Raw genomic sequence first — 16564 nt, forward strand, 5'->3', positions numbered from 1 at the left:
ACTAAGAAAGAATAGACTACAGCCTGGAACTAATGTTACCTTACCACAGCACCTCACTAAGAAAGAATAGACTACAGCCTGGAACTAAAGTTACCTTACCACAGCACCTCACTAAGAAATAATAGACTACAGCCTGGAACTAAAGTTACTTTGCAACAGGATGAGAAAGTACACAGACATGTTAATAGTTCATGCTGTTGCTAAACACACACAGAAATGCTTACACCCCCCCCCATATAAAGTGTTTCAGTCTTCATTAAGCAGTGACATTTAAAAGTATAGCTATCCTGTGAGTTTCTGCAGTACCAGCCAGCTCCCCTGCACTGCAGACTGGAGAATCCCCCTAGTGGGAGCTGTGAAGCTGCTATGGTCCTAGTCTCTGGTGCTCACAGTGTGGAAGAACCCTGAGTCAGGCATGATCTCCTGCTAAAGGCGTCTGCATGCTTCCCAGCCTAAATAGTTTGGAAGAGTTTGTGCATATATTATGACGACATTTTATGATGTTTTTGTTCATTTTGGACTTCGGTGAGGTTTTTTTCAGCTGTTCGGGCACATTTCTTTCTGGAGGCAAGCCGAAGCCGGTAGCTGAAGTCTACGCCCATTTGTCGGTGATTGGTCAACAGTAGGGATTCTTCAATAAAGTATTTTGTTGTCATTCAACAAGAGACAGCTCGTTTTCATGCACATTGTTTCATTGAAAGATACTGCACCAAACATCTTAGTTAGAAGTAAAATTGCGCGACTAAGATCTCCTTGGCAAAAACAAGAAATCTGTCAATTTTGATATCTTAGATTAATTCTGACTATTTTGAGGAAGTGTATTCTGGCGACGGTGTCTCAAAATAGACAAACAGTACTATACTAGTGTTTCAAGCGAAGATCTTTTAAGGGAGTATGCGAGAACACTCGTTCGGTTCGCCTAGCTGACTTCGGCTAGCCGCCAGCCAAACTGACGCATGCTGACGCCTTAACGCCACTAGGGTTGAGATAGAGAGAGAGACTGGGGTTCTGGAAAGGGTACATGGGGCAATGGGATGGGACTGCTGGGGCTCTGGGGTTGGGGCTCTCCCAGTGTGGAGGAACCCTGATTCAGGATTGACCTCCTGCTGACTCTGGGGTACAGGGAGGGGCTGTGTCACTACATGGGGCTCTGGCAAGGGAAGGCTAGAGGGCAATGGACCTCTCTGTCTCTGATGGAGCTGCATCAAACACAGAGAGGGCTTAGGGAGAACTGCTGGAGTGGGCTTAAAGGAGGATTGATGCAGGCAAGGTCGACACCAAGGAACTTTTGAAGTGTGTGTGTGTTTGAAAGAAAATGTGTGTGGATTGACCTAGCCGGAGGCATGAATAAAGTTCAGGGTGTAATTGGTCAACAGTGTTACAGAGAGAGACTTACCGAAGGTTGGACTGAGCTTTATTCTGTTAGTTTGGGGACTGATTTTAAGCCTGGCCAGGTTGCAAATGTAAAATACAGAGTCCTTTTCTCTCTTCAGACTTTGCAAGATAACGCTGAAGGGTTTTAATGAATAGGTCCGAAGGCACCCTTGACACTCTCACACTCTGACAGCCAGCCATAATGATGTTGACATGTAAAATATGCTTGTGAGGAAAATGCTATTCTGAGCAATCGCCTTCAACCCTTCAACGCTATGAAAAACAAAATCACTGGCATGTGAAATTCCTGTAGTGGGGAGGGGGTAGCTGATCTAGGAAGAGGGGCCCCAGCTTTTTCAGGGATAGTGTGCGTGTGTATGTGTGTCTCTTTCTCTGTGTGTGTTTGTGTATGGGGGATATAGCTGCACATCCACTAAGGTAGACTTGTGGGTTCATTGCTGTTGGACTGGTGTAGCAGGGTTTTGTTCTGGGCTTGGTTTCAGGGTGTGGGTCCATTCAGAGGCGAGACCGCCGGCTCCGGGATTTATTCCCGGCCAGTGAGCTAGAGTTAGCAGCGAGTGGAGCTGTGTTTGTGTGTGTGGGGCTAGGGCTGGGGCTTCGCTGGAGGATTTAAGCTATATCGGAACGAGGGAGCGCCTCGCTCTAACTGAGAGACGAGTGCAGGGAAGCAAGACGGTACACTCTCTCATTATCAGAGTCTACAGGATGGAGAGAGAGATGGAGAGAGAGATGGAGAGAGGGAAGGGGTCTAAAAGAAAGCAAGAAACGTTTGTGTGAGAGACTAAAGAGAAATCCAAAATAGAGAGGACGAGGGAAGACGAAGAGCAGTAGATCAGGGAAAAGAAGGAGATATTAAAGGAAAGAAGGACTGAGAGAAAGTGAGATGGAGAGATGAGAGGGTCAGTGACAGTGTTGGGACAGGGAGGCTGTTGTTTTCTATGAACACAGAAGAGCCTCTGTCTCCAGCTGCAGTCTTCTAAGCTCCAGGCCCTTGTCTGTCGCAGAGCCGCCCCCCAAAGGGGTTAGAGAGATGAGGAAGAGACTGGAGCCTAGCTAAACCTCAATGAAGCAGCTCCTGTTTAAGCCAGAATAATCTACTTGTCTCACTCTCCTTCTCTCATTAGTGTAGGGAACTGTGATACGTCTCAAGGCAGTGGCCAGTTTTAGATCTCAGTAAGATAGAAGTCATTTGTCAGGATAAGTTTAATTGTCACTTGGTTGTGTCCTTCATTCAGTTGATTTGCAGTTGAGGCGACCGGTATACTTTTTAATAAGGTACCAGTTTTTTATTTCCGGTGAGATAAAACAGTGACTATTTTTGTTAGTGTGTGGGTGTGTGTGCAGTTGTGAAGCACAGTGAGGACCTGCAGCCTGTTCTCTTTCTTGGTCCTTCCTGCCTCGGTGTGTGTGTTCATGAGTCTGTGTGTGTAATTCTCTCCTGGCCCTTTGCCTGCCTCTGTCTTCTGTCTCCCTATAAGAAACACCAATGGGAGTGTCTGTGTGTTACCCATGGGAAAGAGTTGAGCTACACTTCATTCTCACAGACCAGGTGTCAAGACAAAGAGCAGCTGCAGCAACTCTGCATCAAACCATCTTTAGTGTGAAGGTGTGTGAGTGTTTGACTTTCTAGAACACCTCCAGCAGAGTGATGTCTACTAAGTAGCACACCTTCCAGAGAGTTTAATAAAAACCTGATGCTGAGTGTGTGTGTGTGTGTGTGTGTGTGTGTGTGTATGTGTGTGTGTGTAGCTTGACTGGTCCAAAAGCCTGTCTTATCTCTGTTTCAGGGTTAGAGATGATGAATGAGAGGAGATCATGGATGGTCTTCAGGCTTTATAGTTTCTTCAGCCTGCCTGGAGCGTGACCTTGAAGAGAACCAGAAGACCGATAGATACGCTATTCACCTCTATAATGGATGTTCTCTGGGCTTGCTCTCTCACCTCTGTAGCCACGTCCTAAATGGCACCCTATTCCCTATGTAGTGCACTACTTTTGACAAGGGCCCATAAAGGGAATAGGGTGCCATTTGGGACACAACCTGTAGCTGGAGTTGAAATGGAGCAGTGGTCCATGTAACAGACCCAGACCTGGGGCTAATTGGCAAATGCTTCTGACAAACACTTTAATAATAGTCAGAAATGTTAAGTTATGCTCGATTTATCTTGGAATTTGTCCTCTTGAGACCATTCCATTGTTTAAATATTTCCGGTCAAACTAAATCAAGCACAGTTCAAGTATAAAAGTATTTGACTTATGTATTTGACCTGTGCTGTGACCTTCAGAATGTTGTTATAAAGAAATCAAGATTTTAGTCAACAAACTATCTCTCTGAGTGATTTTTCTAGTTGACAAGAGCCACCCTTGTGTCAGTCTCACCCTAACTAGATTACTCAGCCTCTCTAAGGGCTCGGTCACAATAGGAGGTAATTAGAAGGCTCCTGTGGGATCCAGAGCGCTCAGCCTCTCTGATACTACTCTCTGGATGTGTCCCAAATGGCACCTTATTCCCTACACCCTAGCCCTATGGGTCCTGGTCAAAAGTAGTGCACTACATAAGGAATAGGGTGCCATTTGGGACTCTATACTCTATCTCTTTGCTGGTCTGTTCAGGAGGCTGCTGCAGCCATGTGGTGAACGTTCAGTCCCAAATATACTGGAGCACCAAACTGGTTGTTCCTCCTAGTCCTACGTTCTGTTTCACCTGATGTGATGTGTGGGTTTGTTCTCCCCTGAGTAAAGGAAGAGGAGGGTTATTTGGCTGTGACTCCCTGTGTGTTTGTTTTTCTCTGTGTGTGTGTGTGTGTGTGTTTTTGCGTAGGTAGGTGTGTGTGTGCCTGCCTGTGACCAGTTGAATAACACGAGTCGATAGAGGATCAGTAGCATGGCCTCTTTCCCACGCAAGGCTCTCTTGCAGCTGTGTGCTGTGTGTGTGTGTGTATGTACAGCATGTGTTTGTTTGTGTGTGTGTGTGTGAGACCTGATTCTTTAGGATCAGTAGCTCATTAGTGTTGTTTGTCCTCATCGATCCAGACCACTGCTGCTAGAGCCACACTGCTAACTGCTACTGCGTTCTGAGTCCCTCTGGACTAATACTGCTGACCATTGCTAACTGCTACTGCTCTCTCTCTCTAGCTCCTCTGGACTACCACGTATCTCTGAGTCTAGTCCCCTCTCAACCACACAGGCCAGGGGGATGGAGAGATGGAGGGAATTAGTGAAGGATGGATGGAGGGCAGGAGAAGGAGGGAATGAGGGAAGAAGGGGATGAGGGACAGATGAAATAATGATTGGGCTAGATTCAGATGAGTTTATCTTTCCTGAGAGAACTGAAGCAAACTTTGTGTCTCAATACTAGAGGGCCAAGCTATAGGGGAGAGCAGACAGACAAACTGCCATACAGAAAGAAAGACAGACAGACCCTCCTACCAAACCCCAACTGCACCCTTCTCAGCCTGGCTGACCTGATGCCACCACACTGCTGCTGCTGGTGAGGAGAATGAACAGAACAGCTGACGTGACAGAGCAGCCATCAGAGGAGCTGTCAGCCAGGCTCTTATGTCAGACTCTTTCCTCTGATGCTCAGCCATACTGACAGGTGGAAAACGTGTCAAACAAACACTCACTAATACCCCCTGTCCCTGTCTCTAACAGCTCTCTCTCTCTCTCTCTCTCTGTCTCTCTCTGTCTGTCTGTCTGTCTGTCTGTCTGCTCTGTCTGTCTGCTCTGTCTGTCTGTAACAGCTCTGGTCTGTCTGTCTGTAACAGCTCTGCTCTGTCTGTCTGTCTGTCTGTCTGTAACAGCTCTGCTCTGTCTGTCTGTCTGTAACAGCTCTGCTCTGTCTGTCTGTCTGTCTGTCTGTCTGTCTGTGTCTGTCTGTCTGTAACAGCTCTGCTCTGCTCTGTCTGTCTGTCTGTAACAGCTCTGCTCTGTCTGTCTGTCTGTAACAGCTCTGCTCTGTCTGTCTGTCTGTCTGTCTGTCTGTAACAGCTCTGCTCTGTCTGTCTGTCTGTCTGTCTCTAACAGCTCTGCTCTGTCTGTCTCTAACAGCTCTGCTCTGTCTGTCTGTCTGTCTGTCTCTAACAGCTCTGCTCTGTCTGTCTGTCTGTCTCCGTCTCTAACAGCTCTGCTCTCCCTGTCTGTCTGTCTCCGTCTCTAACAGCTCTGCTCTCCCTGTCTGTCTGTCTCCGTCTCTAACAGCTCTGCTCTGTCTGTCTCTAACAGCTCTGCTCTGTCTGTCTGTCTGTCTCTAACAGCTCTGCTCTGTCTGTCTGTCTGTCTCCGTCTCTAACAGCTCTGCTCTCCCTGTCTGTCTGTCTCCGTCTCTAACAGCTCTGCTCTCCCTGTCTGTCTGTCTCCGTCTCTAACAGCTCTGCTCTCCCTGTCTGTCTGTCTCCGTCTCTAACAGCTCTGCTCTCCCTGTCTGTCTGTCTCCGTCTCTAACAGCTCTCCTCTCCCTCCTTGACTGTCTGTCCCTGTCCTACTGTTACAGTCAGTGCTGACAGAGAGGGAAAAACAACCCCTCAACAACAAACAACAACTCTTTCTCTGAGTCATTCTAGTATCAATGTAAAGTTCCCACCCTGAAGAGCGTGTGTGTGAACAGTAACAGTCCTCAGTATAGAAATCCAGCCTGTCGTTTTAATGTCCCTGTTATCATTCAGACCTGAGGGAGGAGACATTAAAGCCAAACGATCTTGTTGTAGCGTCCTGTGCATGACCACTCTCCCTAATGCTGCCCCCCTCCCTTCACACACACACACACACACACACACACACACACACACACACACACACACACACACACACACACACACACACACACCTCACAGGCTTGGCAGCAGAGTTACCCTGTCTTTATTTACATGGTTTGGGGCGAGGGGGATTACGAGGATGTCCACAGGCCCTGATCGTACCCCACGCATGACTGGCATTCATGTGCTTGGCAGCTAAACAGCAGGGGAGATGCAGGGAGGCACGCTTGTGTGTGTGTGTGGGTATGAGTCACGTTCCCACCATTCTCAATCAGCGCTGGATGATCTAGGATTACTGGTGCTGCCTCATTTCATCCTCTCACGGGGGCTGGTGTGTTTGTCTGGAAGACAAAAAGACACTGCTGTCTAAAACACAATGCTAATAGACACAACTGTAGATAGAACCAACTGTAGGTGACTACGCATAGGCATGAGGCTGTACACATAGGCATGCTGAGAAGGAGGGAGGGAGAGGCAGGGAGGAGGCAGAGAGCGAGAGAGAGCCAAGCACCCTGTCTAACACACTATTCTAATCAGAGCTATAGATGGTGCCAGTGAGGACTGAATGTAAAGCCTGGAGATCCTTGAGGAGATGGGACACATGACCATGCTTAAACAGAGATGGATCATGAGATCTAGGTTCTGTATGTCCAGCAAAGATATTTGATATTATCTGCAGAGCTTTGGTACCAGCTGAGAGCTGTAATACAGTTATATAAGTCTGGTGTTGTAGAATGAATGGCTAGAAATGTATAAAAGTTAACTTATGTTGCTCCTGCCTTTACAAGCAGTTTTGAATATGATTTCACTTTCTCAAAGGGCAATGTCTCAGTATCACTATAACTGTGTGGATTACCTTAAATCAGGGGTGTCAAACTCATTCCATGGAGGGCCTAGTGTCTGCTGGTTTTTGGTTTTTCCTCTCAATTAAGACCTAGACAACCAGGTGAGGGGAGTTCCTTACTAATTAGTGACCTTAATTCATTAATCAAGTACAAGGGCGGAGCGAAAACCCGCAGACACTCGGCCCTCCGTGGAATGAGTTTGAGCCTTAAATAATAAATGACCAGTCCTGTATGCATTGGTTCGACTTTGAACCTAAACCGCAAAAAAATAACCCACATTTATCGCTATTCAGAGAAATAAATATTAAACCACACAGTAATTATTGAATTTAAACGTAACAAATTGTCTATTTTTTCTGTTCCAAATAAAGTAATTATCTTTCCTCTGTGTGCAGCATGCTATGGAGCGATGACAATAGGGGATTAACAGGGCTTCTAATTCTCTTCCCAAATCCACTTTAGCCAGGCTAGTGAGTCTGCAGCTGAGCTGTGGTTTATAGCTAGTGAGTCTGACTTGGGGCTCAGCTAGGTTTATATCCCCCTCACACTGCTGAGCTACTTCTGGCTAGGAGGTGGGGGTGGGGGAGGGGTGGAGGTGGAGGAGAGGGGGAGGGGGGGAGAGAGGGAGAAAGAAGGAGAGAGAGGAAGAAGAGCAAGGGAGAGAGAGAGAGGGGAAGATGGAACCAACTGTAGGTGACTAGGCATGAGGCTGTACACATAGGCATGCTGAGAAGGAGGGAGGGAGAGGCAGGGAGAGAGAGAGAGGAAGAAGGGATGGGAGAGACCATGACCCTGCCTGCTTTCTCCTCTGCAGAACTGATTGAAGGAAACCTGATGTACCAGGGTCATAATGTCTCTCCCCTGACACCCACGCTATAGGACCTGTTGACCTATAGGTTAAGCTATAGGTTGAGGACAGAGACTATAGGAACACTTTTCCTGCCAGCCAGGTAGACTACATCATATCATCCAGGTGGTTTATGGTAACATATGGAGAATGGTCATTGAATAATTCATGTTATGTTATGTCCCCCTGCACCAATGATATGTGACCTCTGACCCTCTGTGCTTTCACCTCGTTGCCCGTCAATATAACAACTAATCAGGACAGACGGGGAGGCAGGAAGTCTTAAGGATGAATCACCTCTTCATGGCTTCTCACCTCTTTTCCCCCTCCTCACCACTTCTCCCCCCTCCTCCCCCCTCCTCCCCCCTCCTCACCCCTTCTCCCCCCTCCTCACCCCTTCTCCCTGCTCCTCACCCCTCCTCACCCCTTCTCCTTCTCATCCCTTCTCCCCCCTTCTCCCCCCTTCTCACCATTTCTCCTCCCCCCTTCTCCCCGCTCCTCACCCGCTCCTCATCCCTTCTCCCCCCTCCTCATCCCTTCTCCCCCCTCCTCATCCCTTTTCCCCCCTCCTCACCCCTTCTCCCACCTTCTCCTCCCCCCTCCACCCCCTTCTCCCCCCTCCTCACCCCTTCTCCCTGCTCCTCACCCCTCCTCACCCCTTCTCCTTCTCATCCCTTCTCCCCCCTTCTCCCCCCTTCTCACCATTTCTCCTCCCCCCTTCTCCCCGCTCCTCACCCGCTCCTCATCCCTTCTCCCCCTCCTCATCCCTTCTCCCCCCTCCTCATCCCTTCTCCCCCCTCCTCACCCCTTCTCCCACCTTCTCCTCCCCCCTCCACCCCCTTCTCCCCCCTCCTCATCCCTTCTCCCCACTCCTCACCCCTTCTCCCCCCTCCTCACCTCTTCTCCCCCCTCCTCACCTCTTCTCCCCCCTCCTCATCCCTTCTCCCCCCTCCTCACCCCTTCTCCCCCCTCCTCATCCCTTCTCCCCCCTCCTCACCCGTCCTCACCCTTCTTCTCCCCTTCTTCTCCCCCCTCCTCCCCCTTCTTCTCACCCCTTCTCCCCGCTCCTCACCCCTCCTCACCCCTCCTCCCCTTTTTCTCCCCCCTCCTCATCCCTTCTTCTCATCCCTTCTCAACCCTCCTCCTCCTTCTCCCCCTTGTCTCTTCTTCTCTGCCCTCCTCCCACCTCCTGAACCCTGAGAGTAGTGGCCAGATGGAACGTTTAGCGACTAGCTAATTAGTCCTTAGGCTTTGGCACTCCCTCACTGTCTCATGTGATTTTCCTCCCTCTCCATAGACCTCACTATCAGTTAGCTTCAGATTGGGCAAAGGTGCGCATAACTCAGTGTCCTATGTAGAGTTTGTATCCATGACCATGACATACAGTGGGGTCCGAAATTATTGACACCCTTGATAAAGATGAACAACAATGACTGTATAAAATAAATATTTCAAATACGCTATATTGTATGCTCCTGTTTTCAATAGCCTTCAATACCTCACCTTGCTAGGATCACGGCACTGAGCCTTTTTCTCAAATGTTTCATGAATTGGAGAACACATTGGGAGGGATCTTACACCATTCCCCATACATAATCCTTCCAGATCCTTGATATCCTACGTCTGCGCTTAAGGACTGCCCTCTTCAATTCAATCCACAGGTTTTCAATGGGTTTGAAGTCCAGAGACTGAGATATTTTTCTGAACCATTAGTATAAAATAAAATAATTTCCCAATTTTTTAGAGTATACAATTTTTGCTCATCTTTATCAAGGTTGTTGATCATTTTGGACCCCACTGTCCTTCTGCTACTCATCTTGAGAGAGTGAGGTGTGTGTGTGTGTGTGTCAGGGTTCCCTCCGTAAGTAATATGCTAGCCTGCAGGTTGCCCCTGTGTTGCTCGCCGGAGCTTCCACACATACACACACACACACACACTGCTCTGTCACCACATTATAGTAGACCTTCTGCCTATGCTTAGCCTTTCATCCATTTGCCTAAATGCGTGCGCATTCGTGAATGTGTCTGTGTCTGTGTGTGTTTGTGTACAGCTGTGTGTGACTGTGTTCCTAACACAAGGTGAAGTGTGTTAGCCAGAATACCCTAGTTATGTGGCTTTCCCTCTGAGGGTGGTGGGTGCATCTCTGGCTCTCAACCTCCAGGAAAGCCTCAACCAGGGAAAGAGACCCAGAACCAGAAATAATAACGCTGTGGACATTCTGAGGCTGGGCTGGCGGCTTTTCTTGTCATCATCATTATGTCGCCTGCTGCCTCTTGGCCATATGTGTGTACGAGTGTGTCCCAGAGGAGCGCCATTTGTTGGATACGATCATGTCCAGTGTCTTTCTTCTAGTGACAAACATGTTTTAATCCGACAGCCATACTGTATATCTACATTTCAAAACGTCACATAGCTAGTGTTGTCAAAATACTGGGGTATCATTACAGCACTCAGAATATGTCCTCTCTATGCCCTTTCTCCCCTCTCTCTCTCACTCTCGCGCTCTCTCTCGCTCTCGCTCTTTCACCTTATCTCTCTCTCTTCTTCTTAGAATACCTCCTTGACAAAGTTCTGCCAAGGTCCCAGGGGTTATGTTGGTTGTTGAAGGAAAATATAGACCCATATGGAGGAGTACGTTAATCGTAACCCCCCCCCCCACACACACACACACACACACACACACCAAAGAAAGAAGAAAGAAAGATTCTGATGAAAAAGTACAGTAGGCTCATTTCATGCTCTCAAATCTATAGACTACTTTACTGTTACATGATTGCAGGAGTTAAAACAAGCACACACAATCCATACAGACTTTCCAACACCCATCACCCCAACACAACAGGTGTCACAAAGTAGTTTACAGTAACCTTAGTGTTTCAGTTATGACTCTCACATTACATTATATATTTGTCACCATATCAGCTAGAAGCATTTAATGAGTGTATAAGACACAAATATTTGTATGATGCATGGAATGGTTATTTCTTTATACTGTTTCTTTATGATAATGGAATAAAAAAATGGAGAATGGAGAAAAAAATAAAAGGTATTACCAAAATTACTTTTAAATGTACTTTTCATTGTTTTAAACTGTACTCAGAATTCAATCAATCTATCAAACAATCAAAGAAAAGTAAATGCACGGTGCATTAGCGGTAAAAGAGTAACACAGCTGACTCAAGCATCTGTTTTGATGCACTGAAGCCTACATGGGTCCCATAGCCATTCCAGGCAAAGCCAGTGAAATCCCCACACTGAAGAGGGTTAGCCTCAGGGAAAAACCCACCGCCACCAATACAGTAGTGTTCAACATTACCGCTTTTGGGTTTGACCCCAGAACAGATGGCTGTGGCCGCCCGTTCATGGTTTATGGCTCTGAAACTGATGAAGCCTCCCTCGGTCTCCCCTCCAGAGTAAGGGCCGTATAAATTTTTGGTAGACTCTTTGTCCCCGAGGTCATACACTATGGGAATGGAGGGTCCATTGTCGGACAGGTGTGCCCCAACGTTGTACTCGACCGGGTAGCGGTGGAAGAGTTGGTACAGGTTTCCCCCGTACAGATGGAGGAAGCGCCTGTCAGTGTGGTAGCGCATGATGGCGGCCAGTTTCCAGTGGTTGACCGGAGTGTTGTTGGGAACGTGCCACACCGACATGTCATCTGCTTCGATGTCGTAGTAGCCAGGATTCTTGAAGTCGTCGTCTGTGGCTCCCTCCACTGTTCCGAAAGTCTTCCTGTTGGCCCAGTTGCCTTCCCCTTGTGGCCAGTTGGCGTTGTTGCCCTGCTGGCTGGTCCAACGATCGCCCACCGTGCACTTCCCGTAGATGTTGTCCTCATGCACGCTTGCCACCAGAGTCCAGCCGCCACCCGCTGTGGTCATGTCGCAGAAGGTCTGGTAGACCACCCCAGTAGCTGTGGTTAGGTAGTACAGACCGTTCTCAGATTGACCATATCTGTCCTTAACTTCCTTGCAGCTTCTGGCATTGAACTGAGCCCTATTTCTTAACTCAATTACTGTGACAACCTTTGGAGCACTTGCCTGCCCAATCTTCTTTACAGAATCAAGCGGTGAAGTGGTGGTGCATGACGTCTGAAGTGACATCAGTAGAGGGATCGTCAGCAGAAAAGCCAGGTACATCATGTCTGTTGTAGTGAGGTTTCAGTGAGGATCTGTTGGACCTTTGCTTTCTTGAGGTACTTATATGTTAAGTCCTTGGCAATGCTCCAATATCAATGTTTGATAAAGCACATGTGTTTTTAACAATGACACACCTGGCAAATGTGGTCATGTGCACTCATGTCAAAAAGATCTTTGCGGTCCTTGTGTGCAAAGATTAAGAAACACTGTGGTGTGATCATTTAGGACAGCCCATATTAAACAAAAATGTAGGCAGTAGCCCATTTTGTTTAATCTTTGTACATGGATATGTCAACAAAATAAAATATTTCCTTATGGGCCAGTAACCGAAAGGTTATTTTAAGGTGCACTAATTTGTAGTTTATAAGTGTATATGCAAGTAGCTAATAAGGTCTTTATTATGTCTTATTAGCCACGTTAGGCCCTTATTAAAGGTGCAATATGCAGAAATGGCTCAGCCGTTTCCTGGTTGCAAAAATTCTAATAGTTCGCCTAATTTCAGTTTATGTGACAAAACATAATTGTGTAGAGAATCATTGTACCATCCAAACCGCTGTGAAATATACACTGCTCAAAAAAATAAAGGGAACACTTAAACAACACAATGTAACTCCAAGTCAATCACACTTCTGTGAAATCAAACTGTCCACTTAGGAAGCAACACTGATTGACAATACATTTCACATGCTGTTGTGCAAATGGAATAGACAACAGGTGGAAATTATAGGCAATTAGCAAGACACCCCCAATAAAGGACTGGTTCTGCAGGTGGTGACCACAGACCACTTCTCAGTTCCTATGCTTCCTGGCTGATGTTTTGGTCACTTTTGAATGCTGGCGGTGCTTTCACTCTAGTGGTAGCATGAGACGGAGTCTACAACCCACACAAGTGGCTCAGGTAGTGCAGCTCATCCAGGATGGCACATCAATGCGAGCTGTGGCAAGAATGTTTGCTGTGTCTGTCAGTGTAGTGTCCAGAGCATGGAGGCGCTACCAGGAGACAGGCCAGTACATCAGGAGACGTGGAGAAGGCCGTAGGAGGGCAACAACCCAGCAGCAGGACCGCTACCTCCGCCTTTGTGCAAGGAGGAGCAGGAGGACCACTGCCAGAGCCCTGCAAAATGACCTCCAGCAGGCCACAAATGTGCATGTGTCTGCTCAAACGGTCAGAAACAGACTCCATGAGGGTGGTATGAGGGCCCGATGTCCACAGGTGGGAGTTGTGCTTACAGCCCAACACCGTGCAGGACGTTTGGCATTTGCCAGAGAACACCAAGATTGGCAAATTCGCCACTGGCGCCCTGTGCTCTTCACAGATGAAAGCAGGTTCACACTGAGCACATGTGACAGACGTGACAGAGTCTGGAGACGCCGTGGAGAACGTTCTGCTGCCTGCAACATCCTCCAGCATGACCGGTTTGGCGGTGGGTCAGTCATGGTGTGGGGTGGCATTTCTTTGGGGGGCCGCACAGCCCTCCATGTGCTAGCCAGAGGTAGCCTGACTGCCATTAGGTACCGAGATGAGATCCTCAGACCCCTTGTGAGACCATATGCTGGTGCGGTTGGCCCTGAGTTCCTCCTAATGCAAGACAATGCTAGACCTCATGTGGCTGGAGTGTGTCAGCAGTTCCTGCAAGAGGAAGGCATTGATGCTATGGACTGGCCCGCCCGTTCCCCAGACCTGAATCCAATTGAGCACATCTGGGACATCATGTCTCGCTCCATCCACCAACGCCACGTTGCACCACAGACTGTCCAGGAGTTGGCGGATGGTCTCCTGAGGGATCTCCTCCCAGACCTGGACTAAAGCATCCGCTAACTCCTGGAGTATGCCCAGGCATTGCAGGGAGGTCATACAGGCACGTGGAGGCCACACACACTACTGAGCCTAATTTTCACTTGTTTTAAGGACATTACATCAAAGTTGGATCAGCCTGTAGTGTGGTTTTCCACTTTAATTTAGAGTGTGACTCCAAATCCAGACCTCCATGGGTTGATAAATTTGATTTCCATTGATCATTTTTGTGTGATTTTGTTGTCAGCACATTCAACTATGTAAAGAAAAAAGTATTTAATAAGATTATTTCATTCATTCAGATCTAGGATGTGTTGTTTAAGTGTTCCCTTTATTCTTTTGAGCAGTGTATTTTCCATAACCCAAAATATATTTTCAGCTGTTTTGAAGCTGGTGTACAAAACCAAAAGTAAAAAACGCAAAAACCAAAGTTTAGAATGGGAAACATAGAAATAGCACCAATACAACAGATTGACCGCTTCTTAGACTTGCTTTCAATGAGAAGACAGGTCTATAACTCACATATCTATGTGAATTTGGCCGGATCGCCCAAAAAGTTACATATTGCAGCTTTAAGTATTTTTTTCTTTTTCAAACATAAGTCGTGTTAGTCATAATAGAGCAATATTAGTATTTAATAAAGAGCAGGTTAAACAAGAAACACTCTTAGTAAGCTGTCTCAATGTTGGACTAACAAGGACATAATGCCTTAAAATGTGTTCCCTATTCTAAAGTGTAACCATGTGTTTACTTGCAGAAATATTGTCCAGAAATTACCTCATTGGACAGAAAGGGGAGCACCTCCCCACACCCATGAGCAAAAGCATGTCATGTTTGCGTGAAACAAAGGATTTGTGTAGTTATATGAAATAAGACATTGATTCATATTACAGTGCATTCAGAAAGTATTCAGACCCCTTCACTCTTTCCACATTTTTTTTACATTACAGCCTTATTCTAAAATTGATGAAATTATTTTTTCCTCATCAATCTACACACGATAACCCATAATGACAAAGCAAATTGTTTTTGCTAATGCATATATAACAAACAAAATATATCCTATTTACATAAGTATTCAGACCCTTTGCTTTGAGACTCGAAATTGAGCTCAGGTGCATCCTGTTTCCATTGATCATTCTTGAGATGTTTCTACAACTTGATTGGACTCCACCTGTGGTAAATTCAATTGATTGGACATGATTTGGAAAGGCACACACCTGTCTATATAAGGTCCCACAGTTGACAGTGCATGTCAGAGCAAAAACCAAGCCATAAGGTCGAAGGAACTGTCCGTAGAGCTCAGAGACAGGGTTGTGTTGAGGCACAGATCTGGGGAAGGGTACCAAAAATGTATGCAGCATTGAAGGTCCCCAAGAACACAGTGGCATCCATCATTCTTAAATGGAAGAAGTTAGGAACCACCAAGACTCTTCCTAGAGCTGGCTGCCTGGCCAAACTGAGCAATCGTAGGAGAAGTGCCTTGGTCAGGGTGGTGACCAAGAACCCGATGGTCACTCTGATAGAGCTCAAGAGTTCCTCTGTGGGGATGAGAGAACCTTCTAGAAGGAGAACCATCTCTGCAGCACTCCACCAATCAGGCCTTTATGGTAGAGTGGCCAGACGGAAGCCACTTCTCAGTAAAAGGCACATGACAGCCCACTTGGAGTTTGGCAATAGGCACCTAAAGGACTCTGACCATGAGAAACAAGATTATCTGGTCTGATGAAACCAAGATTGAACTCTTTGACCTGAATGCCTAGCGTCACATTTGGAGGAAACCAGGCACCGCTCATCACCTGGCCAATACCATCCCTACGGTGAAGCATGGTGGTGGCAGCATCATGCTGTGGGGATGTTTTTCAGCAGCAGGGACTAGGAAACTAGTCAGGATCGAGGGAAAGATGAACGGAGCAAAGTACAGAGAGATCCTTGATGAAAACCTGCTCCAGAGCGTTTCCTGGTCTATCCTCCACTGCAAAAGAGGAAGGGGATACCTATTCAGTTGCACAACTGAATGCATTCAACCAAAATGTGTCTTCTGAATCAGAGAGGTGCGGGGGACTGCCTTAATCCACATCTTCGGCGCCCGGGAAGCAGTTGTTGTTGGGAGTTAACTGCCTCGTTCAAGGACGGAAGAGTTTTACACCTTGTAGGTTTGGGGATTAGAACCAGCAACCTTTCGGTTACTGGCCCAACACTCTCAACCGCTAGGCTAAACCACTAGGGGGAGATTTAAAGGAATAGTTTCACTCACATTTCTAAATTACATACTTTGAGGAGGGAAGGGTTAATAAGCCAGGTCAAATGGTTGAACAAAGGCACGGGAGTGAGGAAAAAGCTAAATGAAGGGGCGGCAGTAGCTTTGAGGTTAGAAAGGCAGGTCGATAACCGGCAGCCAGATCTGTGACAGAATATCTGTGCAAATGACCAATAAAGCAAGAATGGTAAAATGAAGGCCAGACTATCTATGGTAGCTGTGCATGTAATGTATCTAGTCCCAAAGTGGCTTCATGGTTCTAAGAGGCTCTGGTGAAGTTAGGTCTTTCAAGTTTCCATTAAGGTACTATTAGTTATCAATGACAATGTGGAAGACGTAGATGCTGTTTTTACACAGGGTCAATAAAAATCTGTTTTGTTTTTCCCCAAAACTCTATCCCCTCACTCTCAAAAATGAATTTTTCAGTTTTACTTACCCTCAAACTTTGGAATCAAAGAGCGTATCCTTTACAAAGCTGTCCATTGGCCTGTCCATTTAAAGAATTGTTAGAAAAATGGCTAGCTATACTAACTT

General features: G+C 46.9%; 2 protein-coding genes across 2 annotated transcripts in view; one reads left to right on the forward strand and one right to left on the reverse strand.

Moving 5' to 3' along the window:
* LOC311131905 (receptor-type tyrosine-protein phosphatase U-like) overlaps window positions 1–16564 on the forward strand; it is a 221837-nt gene that overhangs the window by 19955 nt on the left and 185318 nt on the right. The gene's annotated exons all lie outside the window — the stretch shown is intronic.
* LOC311132256 (intelectin-like) lies at window positions 10989–11978 on the reverse strand (the record flags this gene model as incomplete). Its single annotated transcript, XM_084165490.1, has 1 exon — window positions 10989–11978. The coding sequence occupies one exon, from the start codon at window positions 11976–11978 to the stop codon at window positions 10989–10991; it is 990 nt and encodes a 329-aa protein (XP_084021616.1).

Source organism: Coregonus lavaretus, assembly GCF_964263955.1.
Source record: "Coregonus lavaretus genome assembly, chromosome: 7".
Lineage (NCBI taxonomy): Eukaryota > Metazoa > Chordata > Actinopteri > Salmoniformes > Salmonidae > Coregonus > Coregonus lavaretus.